The following is a 14,551-nucleotide window of genomic DNA, read 5'->3' as shown; positions in this document are numbered from 1 at the left end:
ATAGTCATCATAGCAAAAAAAAAATAATACGTGATAACTTTAGCACATCGTCTAACCGACTAATAGGTTGTACAAATGTTTTCAACGTAAAAACTTAAAATTCATATGTATGTATGTAGATGTATAAAAGTGTGGCGAGCAGTCTCGCTGTTAGGCCCCTCGCCCACGGCGACTTTTTGTAGCGATGCTGTCGCGATGGTGTCGCGCGTCCACATCGATACAGTAGCGAAGCAGTCGCTAGCTGTGTGCCCTCGCCCACGGGCCCAGATTCAGTCGCGATACAAACGCGATACTTATAGCACTCTCGACCTGTCTGTGTTGCACTGATTGCTCGGTTCTCCACTCACGCGCCACCCTCCCTCCGTTCTCTCCCCGATGTCGTCCGACACGGTCGCGCGTTGCATCGATACAGTCGCGATGCTGTAGCGCGTTAGTAGCGCGTTGGCATCGCTTCTGTAGCGCGTTGCAAATGCGACTAGCAAGCGTTAGTAGCGATGCTGTCGCGCGTTTACGAAACGCGCGACAGCATCGCTACAAAAAGTCGCCGTGGGCGAGGGGCCTTAGTGTGGCAGTGTCGATGTCATTTACTAGCTAACGTGGGGCCCGCACACGATATTGTGGCTACCATGCGTTACGAAGAAACGGGATATTCCTGTTATTGATTTATGTTTCAAAATTATGGTCTTTGATTTTGCTGAGATAGACAGAAAAAAAAAACCTTTTGATTACTCTAATGCTTTTTATTCTTTTGTTGTTAATTTTTCTCTGGTGCAAATAAGAGTCGAATTTATCTTTATTGAACGGTTCAGCAAAAGATTCTACTCCGTAATATGAATGGTAAATAATAATGCTAGATGCATAAAATACCTTCCATCTTTAAATCAGTATGAAATCAAGTTTATATGGTGTTTGTAGTCGTGAAAGCTCATTTCCGAAACACCTCACGGTTGGAAACTTTTGTACAGGTTTCTTGGCAGTGGGAACTCATATAATATTTATCAAACTCCTACAGATAGTGAAAATAGTATTCTCAGTTATATCACAAAGTGTGCGGCGCGTCGTCGTCTACGTATTCGTCTGGTTATTTGATTACGCGACGAGCGACGGCGGACGGCACGACCTTCCAGAACGACATCGGTCGCCGCAGCGAATGGATGTGTTACACAACAGCGCTGCAAACTGACTATTTTCGATTCGTACCGCGCTCTAATCTCGATTTAAATCTTTAGCTCTGAGCATACAATTTTTTACGGTTTCTCCGACTTTGAGCTGTAAGCTTTCTTGCCATTTCTCCTCACTTTTTAATGAGTCTAGATTCTAGAAGATTTCTCGGGGGCATTTGCAGAAATTTATTGAATGTTCTATTTAAAACATATGTCTCATCTTATCTTGAGATAATAGCATAAGAAATGCTACAAATAGGTATTATAAATCACCATTTGTATTTATCTACCTATCTTACATATAATAAAATTGGATTGTCCGTGTGTAGTATCGAAAAAAAAAACAAATTTCATACACATACAATTTTTTTAAATTTCTGTCCTAATCCTATAATTCTCTCTATCTGTCCGCAAGGTCTGACAGACAGACTTTTTGGATTTGTTCCTGGTAATCTCCGGACTTTAACGGAAGATAGGCTGATGCACGCAAGATTTCAGGTTATTGTACTTTGGTATTGATAACTGATGACATAAGAAACGATCAAAAGTTTGTTTTTACTCTTGAAGTGTTTATAAAGTTAAGAATCATAAGAAATATTAGCGTAAATGTGTTGTTCGTCTTACGTACCGGTTTTTAGACATGGCATTATTCATGTTTAAAAATACATCAAAGTAAACATTTTTTTTAATAAAACTAACAGCTATTTTGGTTGTTATAAAATTGACGTACATCTGTATAACATATGCAGATGAAACCACGCATTCTTGTAATCCCGACATGGTTCTACCGCTATAAAGTTAACTATAACTATTCTTTTGTATCAAATCCTTATGGCATATGTTCTTATGGATATCGAATTCGTTTATTAAATAAATATGCCTATGCTTTTTCGTAATTGAAGTCATTCAGTGGTCACTTTAGAAGCCCTTTAGTATACATATATATTAGGGTGGCCCAAAAAAATAAAATTTTTGTTTTTTTCGATTCTCGTGTGAAAATATGTGAGTTTACTATGTTTTAAGAACCTCCACCAAAGAACAGGTTAAAAAAAAAATCTTAAAAGGTCGCTCAGAATTTTTGAAAAATTCCAAAATTGCCGAAAATCAGATTTTTTTTTGTTTTAATTTTTTTTTCTCGTCATGTCATCTTTTTAAGTGTAAAATAATATAAAGATTCTGAAAATTTGACGTCAAAATTTTATTTTCTAAAGGTCGCTCTGAATTTTTATAAATTTCCAAGGTAAATACTTTATATCTTTTTAAAAGAGAAATTTATATTATTTTTTATAAAATTTTATTTTTTTGGGCCACCCTAATATATTAGGTCCTTACATATGAAATTGGCGTTTTGTATGGGAGGAACAAAAAGTCGAATATTTTTTAATATAATATATTTAATTAATCAAAGTATGAACCATTATTTTCTATGCACTTTTGCCATCTCATAGGTAGTTCATTGATCCCTTTACTAAAAAAACCAGTCGGACGGGAATCAATAAAATCTTTGAAGGCGATTTGGACTGCCCCATCGGAGTTGAATTTTTTCCCTTGCAAGAAGTTATCCAAATTTCGAAAAAAATGGTAATCTGTTGGAGCAAGGTCCGGGGAGTACGGAGGATGTGTTAGACTTTCCAATTGAAGCTCTTCTAATTTAGTAGCCGTCTGTTGCGCAGTGTGTGGTCTAGCGTTGTCGTGAAGCAGCAGTGGCGTGGAGCGATTGACCAGCCTAGGTTGTTTAGCCGCTAGCTTTTCCATCATGGTTTGCAATTGCTGACAATAGACATCAGCCGTAATAGTCTGGCCAGATTTGAGAAAACTGTAATGAACAATACCGGCACTAGTCCACCAAACGCTTACAAGTAACTTTTTTGAGGTTAATTTTCGCTTGGGGCAGGATTTGGCTGGCTGGCCAGGATCCAACCATTGCGCTGAGCGCTTCCGATTATCGTAAAGAACCCATTTTTCATCACAGGTAATGATTCGGTTTAAAATACCTTCATTATTGTGCCGGTTTAGTAATGTAACGCAACAATCGACGCGCGTTTGCCGGTTTGCTTCAGTCAATTCGTGAGGGACCCACCTTTCAAGCTTTTTAATCTTCCCAATTTGCTTCAAGTGAATTAAAACAGTTTTATCACTAACATCGCAGCCTGCAGCTAACTCGGACGTGGTTTGCGATGGATCCGCTTCCACAATAGCCTTCAACTCTTCATTATCAACTTGAATCTCAGGCCGTCCACGGGGCTTGTTCTGCAGATCGAAATTTCCAGAACGAAAACGTTGGAACCAAAAACGAACTGTGTTTTCTTTTGCAACACGACCGCCATACACATCATTCACCTTTCGAGTCGTTTCCGCAGCACTAGTGCCACGGCGGAACTCGTACTCGTAAATAATGCGATATTTTAAGTTTTCCATTTTGTAAAATGAGTGACGCAAACAGAAAAAAACAGAAGAAAAAAAACAAATGAATGACGGTCATCGAACCACAAATACATGAGTCTATAGCTGTACAAATTTGAATTTGGAATTCCTTACCAAAGAGGAGAAATTCGTGATTAAAGTGGCCAGTACGAAAAACGCCAATTTCATATGTAAGGACCTAATATATGGATAATGTACACTAAACAAAATTCAAATAACTGTTACAAACGCCTCAGATTTGCAATATACATAATTTTGTTCTTAGTCTTTAATTTGACTATTTATGTATCAAAATTTCCAGTGACGTAAGCTTTTACCTTATCAATTTCCAGTATCAGACATACTTATCCCAAAAGGATTTCCCTGTTCATCCCCCAGTTATTTATTGCTGTGCTGATTCTTGTACCGCCCAATGGCTGGCCGGCTGATTTATATACCTAAACCCTACTGCAAGACATTTTGGTATACGATTTTACGTCAGCTATATTGGATTTTAAATAACATTAAGCACTCAAATATAAACAAGGCAAACAAATTTAACTTCTTACTAATATTATAAATTCGAATGTTTAGATGGATGGATGGATGGATAGATATTTGTTACAAGTATCTATAGAACGGCTGCATGTATATCTATGAAATTGTATAGATGTAGAACACAGTCTGGAAAAGCACATAGGCTACTAATGAAGTTTTTTTAACACCGCGCGTACGGACGGAGTCGTGGGCCTGTAGCCCACTAGCAAGTAATAAAGAAACTTCAGTTTCTGAATATTAATACATAATCATCACACTTTAATAAAGTAGATAAGACGACTTTACCTGTATGTTGTTAGTGGTTAATGACATTATACATTTAATGAATAATAATAAAAAAGTTATTGCCTCCCAATATAAGAAATTTCATGATCTTAATAACATTTGTAACTTCTATGTATATATAGCTTATTTATATTACAAAGTTATAATTTATTATGTCTCGTTCTACGTCAGAATTACACTTTAAAATCAATAGTGTACTTATGCTTATATACAAGGGTTTTGACTAGGGATCTAGGGTTGTTATGTCCTCGTAAGAAACACCCTCTGTATATCGTGTTTCTTTATAATAGAGGGTGAGAAAGTTTCCGTCCTTTGATTAATCATCATAGTATAAAATTTATAAGGAGTTATTTTCTGTTAGTAAATTTGCACCTTAGTAATGCTAAAATTTTACATCAGAAAGTTGTCGATTTTAAGTAATACTGCTGAGGCTAAAAAACTAGGAAATTTTCCTTGTACTTTTTTAAATGGGAGCTAACTAAATCTAATCTAATTATTTTTGTATAATTTACATTTTGTATATTTCTGCATATTGTAACGTACTAAATTATTGCTAAACCAATATTGTAACATTCAGAACACTGTCAGTCGACTCTAATGGTATGTAAAATTAAGTTTTAACGTTTCATATGCCTAAAATAAATTAATGTGCTATAAAATTTTACTCCAACCTTAATGGATACTCATTTAGTCATAAATCTTAGCTGGTCTGATTTAAAAATGAATTTGAAGTACTGATGTTTCATTAACGAGGTACAGTTATAGTTTTATGCACCAGAATTCTTGGATAATGTTAATGTCTATGTCGATTTTTAAACTAAATACTAATAGATCCTTTTTTTTCATTTATTTATGTATTTAAGAGGCTTTGTCGCAGTTCGACCATATCGCCCCATAAGCCTTCCAATTAATACACATTACATCTAATCATCTACATTGTTTCTTATACCCGAAAACCTTAAAATAATTAAGTCTAAGCCGTTCGTTCCGAGCACACTCCAAAACAACATGCTGGATGTCTTCCACAATGATCAATGTTTGCGACATGATAAAATGTCTCACAGTGTAAAATAATGTCTCTACTCTAGAAGACATTTTTATGTAAGGAAGACAAACAAACGTATCTTACGATATAAAACGAATTGATTTTGACATAGGTGACATACCTACGTGTTTTGTAACCCGGAGGATACACAATTTTAATACATAATTACGATTATGTATAGTAAATATATAGGAAATGTAGCTGTTTTATTATCAAAAATTATGAAGAATATAATTTCATTATACCTGTCCTAAATTTATGAAAGTATGAAGAGATAAAAGCCACAAGGAGCTCTTACAGCGGCTGAGGTCACGTGAATAAAACTCCACGTTAAATAGGACAGTTATGTAGAACGAATATTTTTTGTTAATAAAACCTGTATATAGAGAGTATATCGTATACATAGACTATCGGTGGAATTTTTTCAAAAGCTTTACCGTAAATGAAGCTTTGTATTTTTACGGAATGGGGGTAACACACTAAAGCTCCCAGTAAACGATACATTTTTTGGCTCATTTTTCGTGAATTTCCTATTTTTTTATATTATGCGGCTTTGTTTGTTTTAACAATATTCTCACTTTACTCTAAGGTTAACAATAGTATAAAATATGTTTCGTCTCGATGCACATCCTGGATAATTTGAAAAAAAAAAGGTCATTATTGAACTTTTTGATAATCCGGTCCAAATTAAAAGATATGATAGTTTTTATTAGTTATCAGACATAGATCATCGCCACTACGCGAAGTTTCTAGTTTAATTAAAAGTATATCGGCTTGATGGTAGATTCTGTTTGTTGCAGTGCTGTGGGAGGAGCAGGAGGCGCCGGAGTACGACATCGACTCGGAGGACGAGAGATGGCTGAAGCAGCAGAGGCATCCGGAGCTCACAGGTATAACTCACCTTTAATAAAGTGCTTAGCTAATAATAAGAAATATGTTGGAATTACGTTTTCCATAACGAAAGGCAAGGCATCGATATTTTTTTGGATATTTGCCAAATTTACGTGCGATTGTATTTTTATAAGTCCAAAGGATGCTTTTGTCCATCCTCTGGCAGACTTAAGATGCGATGCCCGAGTCCTATGTCTGTCATGGGACGATATCACTAAAGAACGAGCGTGCAAAGGAAGATTAGAGAAAACTACTTATTTATCGACGTATAAATTTTTCTATATTACAAAGGTTCATTAAAACAAAAAAAATACTACGAACAAAGAGAAGATTCCTAACTTTAGTCATGGCTTAATTAAGTCTTACGACCCAAACGCGTTTACGCCGATACGTTTTAGATAAATTGGTGTATAAAATTACGTGAAACCTTTATAATATCTTCTCATCTTGTTAAAAAAATAAATAAGTTTGGTAACGATTTGGAGGCAATATTTGTGTGCAATGTGGTGAACAATTGCATTGGTTGTACAGAACTAAAGTTCGAGCAAATGATGGACAAGCTGGAGCGCAGCTCTGGTCAGACGGTGGTGACGCTCAACGAGGCCAAGCTGCTGCTGGAGCGGCACGACGACCTCGTCATCGCCGTCTACGACTACTGGCTCAACAAACGCCTCAACACGGTGGGCCACTACATTGTTCACACTCTAGGGTAGGCGGGGGCTAGTTGAGCGGCCGGGTAAGTTGGCCCAACGCAATAAACTGCGATAACTGCAACTTTGCGGACGATGCGAGAAAAGTATGGTACAAAAATGTCATCATGCTACACTGTCGCTGAGCCTCTAGCAACAACTCGTTTCTAGCAACATCTAATTAAATCGTGACGTAAATTTCGTAGGGGTAAGGAGGGATTGAGGCTAGTTAAGCAAGCGAGTAAGAAGACAGGTACCATTTGCGAAACTAACCACCGTATACTAGTCAATCTAATAGCGAAGGGAGGGGTTATGAAGTATATCCTTTGTCCGGTAACCTAGCTTTTACAGATAGCATCTCAATGAGCAGACGAATAACTTACTAATAAATAATCATCTTTACATTCCAAAACAACTTACAATCTACTACTCGAAGGGAAAAATTATTGTGTGATTATCAAAACATTCTCATTATCAAAACAAATATTTTATATCGCTCTACTGATCGGTATATTATGTAAAAAAGCGTCTGTCAAAATCTATCACAGATATAACCTTGTCAAAAAAGTTTTTCAATTTTGCCGTCTTCAATCTAAAGATGTCGGATCCTGTAAATTTCAGTATACAGAATCCTTAACTGTCATCTACAACCTTCAAGATTGTATCAAGGAGCAATTTCCACTTGACTAAAAGTGGATGAATGATGACGTATTACTAAGAAGTTTATTTATTATGGGATATTGTAGAGATAAATATATGTAGTTGTAAATAATGATTAATGTTTCGCAGCAACATCCTCTAATCCTGTCGGTGAAGACGGAGCACCGGCCCGGACAGTCGTCGAACAATCCTTATCTAGCTTTCAGAAGAAGAACAGAGAAGATGCAGACTAGAAAAAATAGGTAAGCATACACACTTTGTGATATTTGAGACATTACGTAATTTGTCATTTTTAATTTCGTTTGGATACCAGACTGGGTGAAGGCTTTTCCCGATTTTCTTTGTAAAATTAATGGAATATCTTTCACATTGTTCTATCAGTGTACAACAAACAAGTACAAACTATTGTATACTCGAAAACCAATCCTAGTATACAATACTTTGTTACTCTTAGGAAGTTTCCAGAAACTAAGAACAACAAAGCAATGTTATACATCAAAATAAAAGCAGTATGTGCCGAGAAAATTTTCATCCCTCACAATATTACATAGATTGAAAAATGACGCACGGCTGGCAGTCGAAGTTTCGTGCTTTACAGGTTACAGACGGATATGTATTAATGGTTTTTTATTGTTGTAGGAAAAACGACGAGAGTTCATATGAGAAGATGCTGAAGCTCCGTCGGGAGCTGGCGCGCGCCCTCACACTGTTAGAGATGGTGTCGAGACGCGAGCGAACTAAGCGCGAGTTGGTGCGTCTCACAGCACTGCTGGCGGAGCGACGGTACGCCGCTGGGGACTTCACCGCGCAGCTGCCCGAACCGGCCAGGTAAACACAACATATCGAGCCATCTCACGAAAAGGTTTACATCTCGTAAGAGATGAACCTCTGTTCATCAACATTACCTCTATATTAAGTATCTTAAATTGCGTTATAGCAGGTATCTGTCTTATAGATTTCTTTAATCGACAATAGAGTTGAACATGTTTAATATTGAACCAATGGTCTAAAAGCATAGATTGCGGAACTTTTTGTCGCGTACCACTTTTGAAAATTTACGGGTATTGATGAACCCCCTAACTCTACGTTTCGTCTTCGACTTGTGAACGTTTTTCCATCGACGAATCTTCCGTGTAACGCAAGTTGTCCACCTAGATCACTTTAATCGATGGTCTGAGCAAATATCTCATAACAAATAAAAAATCATAAAAACCTGTCTGAGAACAAGTTAAGCTTTGCTTAACTTAGCATTAGTTTGTTGAAAACTAAATAACTAGAAGCCTTTATAAAGTTGGAACATACACCATTGCGTTATTTTATAACTGCGCTACGATTCTTACTTGAATCTGGGAACAGTCTGTTCCGTTGAAGCTGTTTTATTTGCGCTCAAGTGCTCTCATACTGTTTCATAACTTTGAGTATATTACACAACTTTACTCTCGCTCTAATAATACTCTAAAAGAATTTCTTCAACACAGAGTTAGTTATATTTCAGTGTAAAGTATCTTGTTTTTAGTAAACCTAATTCGTTTAATCTTCACTTAGCAGTCCCATTGTGTATATCTTCAAATTACACTAAGGGTCTCGAATAATTATCATTACACGTCTCTGATAGCGTTAGTCTTATTTTCAAAAGGAAACAATTTATTTTCAAGTTATCACAAAAGTTTGGCGAAAAATACCTACTATATCTGTCTACCCCAATTGAGTGTACTATAGATAAGAGTACTATCTAAAAATTGCTATCATTTACACAGGCAATACAATACGGTGCCAATATCGACGTTAAGCTTCCGTCGGGAGGCGTACGCGGTGCAGCACTACCCGCCCCGCGCCCCGCCCACACCCGTCGACCAGCCCAGGCAGGTGAGGACACACACAACAAAAATTATTACATTACTAAGAAAAACTAGAAACAATAAGCACTAGTTCATTAGTATAAATTTCGTAAAAAAACGGTAAGAACCTAAATACATGGATTAATGGCGTTGAAAGACGTATCGTTGTTAGTGGAAAGTTTGTGCTCAACTCCGAAGAAAAGGATTCCTCGTGTTTCAAGAAGTTTGAAATATTATATCATAACTTTGTGTTGGTATTTTTCACTTTGAACTTAGAAAATTCTTGAATTGATGCCTGAAAAATCTTAAAGTTTTAACCTTCTTTGACTACACGAAATTCTCAATTCCATATTTTACTTTCTTAAGCCTTTCATATTGAATGGAAGAAAGTAGTTTTACCAGAATGGTTATCGAAATGTGTGGTATTATTCCCGTAATTGGTTGCCTTACAGCGAGAGAAGCGTCCATACAAGAGACGGAAACACAGGCACCACGCCGCCGGCTCCACGCAGGGGCTGCGAGGTGAGTGCACACACAGACAACGCGTTTTATATATATACATAGTAGTATATCTTCTATTCCTAAACAATCTTAGCTTTATTTAGTGCGCTCACCGGTCCTTATCCGTATTCCATCTCTTTTAGAAGCGTTAAATTTATTTCATTTAAATATTATTTTATTCTGTCAATAAAACTTTAAAACAGATGAAAATTTAAATTATTTCGAATCTCAGATTAAGTTAAAATAGTATTTCCACACTTCAAGTTTTGCCAACTTTCACTCATTATGCCTCAGAGTTTGTAGAGATCCCATTAAATTACCACATTATTTAGTAAGTTTCCATAATACCTTATCATTATAACGAGAAGTCGTATCATCTTCAGAGGGAATAATTATTTGTGTGCTTTCAAATTTAACGAGTGAATTGTATCAACGTCAACAAATTGTTTTTTTTTTTATTGGTTGTTAATCTTTTTGGTCCTTCGAGCCGTATAATTTCCAAAACAATATTAGATCTAGTTGCTTAAGAGATTTGTGTTGTTTTATGTTACAGATTCTGGTGTGTGTACATCATCAGACGAGGAGGCGAGTGTGTCCGCACCCAGTGGGGCAAGTCCGCGAGCTGACACCTTTGATGATGGACCCTTCGCCTTTCGTCGCAAACCCGGCTGCTACTATGAAATGGTTAGATTTTACACTTCGCATATATCTAAGTTGTGCGTTTTACAGACTTTAAACTATCTCTGTTCTAAATTTTGATCTAGTTCTATTTAGCCATTTTGGAGCTACGTGTTAATAAATATCCATACAATCATCCAACCATAATTTTCGCAAGTAAATTTAAAATAAGATTTGAAGCTTCAATTATATTGTACTACTAAGTTAAAATAAATAAAATAAAATAAATGATAAACTTAACTAATTCAATAAATACACAATTAAACAACTACTTAACCTATCTAAAATCTCTCACTTATAAAAAAACCTCTAGTTAATGGATAGATTACGCTGTCATATTAAGCTGATTGTCAGTTTAATATATTTTTACTGATATGTTTTTTTTTATTTCCAGCCGACTTCAACTCTTTGTGGCGACCCTGTGGATCCTGACAGTCCATCAAAGGAAGGTCTTTTTGAACACGAACTGGATGAAAGGCATAGGTAAATATTTATTATATTAATGAATCAAATTTCTCTGTTTTATACTAAGATAATAAGAGTGTAGGCAAATAGTTATACAGTTGTTAGGATATTGTAGTCTAATGTGATAATATTATTTGCAGGTTCACACTGACGTCTGTAACGCAACCGTACACGAGGTGTGTTGGGTTCGCGCGGCGGCGAGTGGGGCGCGGCGGGCGAGTGCTGCTTGACCGCATCGCCACCCCGCTGGACGATCTCTGGCCAGCGCTGCCATTCGCCTTCCCCAGCTCCAGCGAACACCGCAAGCTTAGAGACGAGGAGGTACACTACATTACTGACACTACTACACTTGACCATCACATCCCACTTGATAGTAATCTAACTAGCTCAGTCAAATCCTATTCAAACGACTCTAAAGGCACACATGTCATCCTTAAATAGAAAGACTGAAGCAACTTATCCTAGTACTTTTCTGAAAATATAAGGAATTATGCGTTTTGGTTAAAGATAATTTAACTTTTCAGGTGGAATTGGAAACAAAGGCGCATCGCACCCCTAAGGAGATGACGCGGGATTACCACACGGGCGGGAAGTACCCCTGGCGCTATGCCTTCCGACGGCATCTCAAGCGCAACCCAGATCTCTGGACCGTCGACCTCAAGCCGGATGCTGATGTTAAAATGGATGCCGACGTCAAACCGGACAAAGTGAAACAGGAGCCAATGGATGTCGATGAACCGTTACCGGACTCCACGTTACCTCAAGATGTTACAAGTGATATTAGTGTTAGTGCGAGAACTATAGAGAGTGCGGTGAGAGAGAACCTGCAGCGCGTGATGCGCAAGCGCTCGTGGAGCGGCTGCAGCCACGACAGCTACGACTCCGACGAGAGCCTCCAGCCCGTTGAGAAGGAGTTTGAACAGTTCATCAATGAAGTTAATAAGAAATGGTAAGCAATTGATTTTTTTATCTAATTTTTGTTGTTACAATAAAAAAGTGATAAAATCAAGTAACCTTTGTAATTTTTCATCTAAGTCAAGAGTTTACTTATTTCAGGTTACATTTTCGACCAAAAACACCACCACCTTCGCCCCCGCACGATTCTAAAATGCCTGACGATCAATTTCCTCTCACGACGGATACTCCATTTTCTGTTGAATTGAGGCTAGCAGAAGATCCTCCCTCGGGAGTGCTAGATCCATTTATAACATCAGAATTTACACTTGGAGACCTGTTTACGGAGCCCTTAAAACCGGACGTGGACCGCAGCGGAAACGGTCTAGAGGGAGAGGACCTACTCGGTGATAACTTCACGGGCCTGACTGAGGCGCAAGTGGAGAGCATTCTGTCAGAAACGGGCCTCAAAGCCATAGAGGACGTCGAGCTGTCGAAGGACGACAAGAAGATTGCTATCAGCGACGATCTATTAGATGAACTGGTGAAAGACGTAGACAAAGATCCTTTTTTATTGCAAGGCCAGAGCTCGGATGGGCGTGCCGGCTCTGGCCCGAGGCGGAAGCGAGCGGAGGAAAGGTTCGGCTCGAGCGTCGTACACATATCGGCCGGTAAGGAGCCGATATACGCGGACAAGCCGGAGCCCCCCGCGCCGCGCACTCCGCCGCCCACTGAAACGCCCAAGGAGGTCAAGGCGCCCGCACAGCCGGTGCCCACCTCCAAGATCATCGTCGAGGAGGTCAACGAAGTGCCTCACATCAAGGTGGAAAGGAAGAAGAAGGAGGACACGATAGAGGAGATCCAGCTGGCGCCCGGCGTGCAGCTGAAGACGGTGCAGACGAAGCACTCCCCGCTCAAGAAGCACATTATCACTTCGGCGGCGCACCGACGCAGTGCGGACGTCGTCGTCACCTCGCAGGACTCCAACCAGCCCCAGATAGTCACAGTCGCAGTCTCTGACAGCTTGAAGGTAATTTTACTTTCTTATTTTGATCACAGTACAACAAATTACTTATTTGCTTTGGCAAAATGAATATAGAAAATATAAATGACAAATAACATGTATGTATACAATTTAAAGGTGCGCTTGGCGAGTCAGGCGGCGGCGGTTAGCGGCGCGGGCGGCGGTGCCGTCGTGGGCCTCATACAGAACGGGCCCTTCACCGCGCTCGCGTTGCCCGTCTCGCAGCGGGACGTCGGTACGTACGCTTCCTGCACATACCTCTGTCTTATACACCTGCAACACGCACAATATTCACCAATTTGTCATGTCAAATTTCTCAATTCTTTGTGTCCCTCTTAAACAAGACAAAATTATCATTCTACATTATAATCACTAATATTAAAAGCGTAAAATATAATTTCTGCAGTGACAGCCAGCGTGGGCAGCGTGGGCACGACGAGCAACGTGGTGAATATGGCGACAGTCGGGAGTGTCGGCAGTGTAGGCACCGTGGGTAGCGTGTCGAGCGCGACGGCGACGCGGCGCGTGGGCGCTCCGCTGGTGCAGCTGGCGCCCGCCGCGCTCGCTCACAAACCGCTGCAGCTGCACCCGCCGCCCGCCGTCGTGGTGGCGCCCCACGTGCACCACGTGCCCTCCAGTAAGCTGAAAGTGCTGCACGCGCACCCGCTTACGCACACGCAGCGCGCGCAGTTGCTGCAGAACCGCTCCCTCGCCCAACTGCCCACCGTAGTCTCCCTCGCCGCCCTCGGGGACGGGAAGCCCATCCTCAAGGCCGCCCCGGGCTCCGTCACGCAATACTTTGAGATCAAAAGCGGCCAACTGGGCAAGGGGCCGCACTTGGTGAACGTGGTGCGCCAGCCGCAGCCCGGCAAGGCCACCGTCGCCCGGCTCGATATCAACGAGGCGCGGAAGCGGCAGGTGGTGTTCGACGGAGCGCTCAAGGGCAACATGACAGCGGCGACGCGGCCGCATCGCGTCAGCGTCAGTCTCGACGGGCGGCAGATCGTGCGCGCCGCGCTGCCCGTGCGCGCGCCCAGCGTGCGACACCAGATACAGCTCAAGAACCGCACCGTGCAAGTAGCCGCGCCCCTCGCCCGCCCCACCGAGCCCGCCACCTCCATCACCATCGCCGCGCCCGCGCACACCTCCATACCCAGCTCCGTGGTCGCCAACCTGCTGCACAAAAACGTGCAGCTCCCCAAGGGCGGACAGAAGATCGCCATCTCCGGCCCCGGCGGCCTGACCGGCAACGTGCAGGCCATCGCCTTCTCCACGGCGCAACTCAAGGCGCGCCAGGCGAGGCTAATCGCTCAGCCACGCCCACCACCCGTTGCGTGAGTATTGTTTCGTTCTTGCCTTGCTTCTTGTGTCACGACTTGAATTTTTAAAATAAAATAACACATCATTGCAACATAGTATTTTTTAAGTTTAAATAATTAAAATTAGTTATATCCGTC

At 40.3% G+C, this 14,551-nt stretch overlaps 1 protein-coding gene across 1 annotated transcript in view; it reads left to right on the top strand.

Moving 5' to 3' along the window:
* The window catches only part of LOC106715297, a 57,966-nt gene that overhangs the window by 43,217 nt on the left and 198 nt on the right, over positions 1-14,551 (top strand). The window contains exons 3-15 of the mRNA XM_014508568.2: positions 6,255-6,344; positions 6,877-7,025; positions 7,824-7,936; positions 8,334-8,522; positions 9,452-9,560; positions 9,985-10,054; positions 10,587-10,717; positions 11,106-11,194; positions 11,317-11,497; positions 11,701-12,125; positions 12,233-13,100; positions 13,212-13,329; positions 13,501-14,428. Of these exons, the coding sequence (XP_014364054.2) occupies positions 6,255-6,344; positions 6,877-7,025; positions 7,824-7,936; positions 8,334-8,522; positions 9,452-9,560; positions 9,985-10,054; positions 10,587-10,717; positions 11,106-11,194; positions 11,317-11,497; positions 11,701-12,125; positions 12,233-13,100; positions 13,212-13,329; positions 13,501-14,428 (3,460 nt within the window). The remainder of the gene's footprint in view (positions 1-6,254; positions 6,345-6,876; positions 7,026-7,823; positions 7,937-8,333; positions 8,523-9,451; positions 9,561-9,984; positions 10,055-10,586; positions 10,718-11,105; positions 11,195-11,316; positions 11,498-11,700; positions 12,126-12,232; positions 13,101-13,211; positions 13,330-13,500; positions 14,429-14,551) is intronic.

This window comes from Papilio machaon, chromosome 19 (genome assembly GCF_912999745.1).
Source record: "Papilio machaon chromosome 19, ilPapMach1.1, whole genome shotgun sequence".
NCBI lineage: Eukaryota > Metazoa > Arthropoda > Insecta > Lepidoptera > Papilionidae > Papilio > Papilio machaon.
This window is presented reverse-complemented; position numbering and strand designations above follow the sequence as displayed.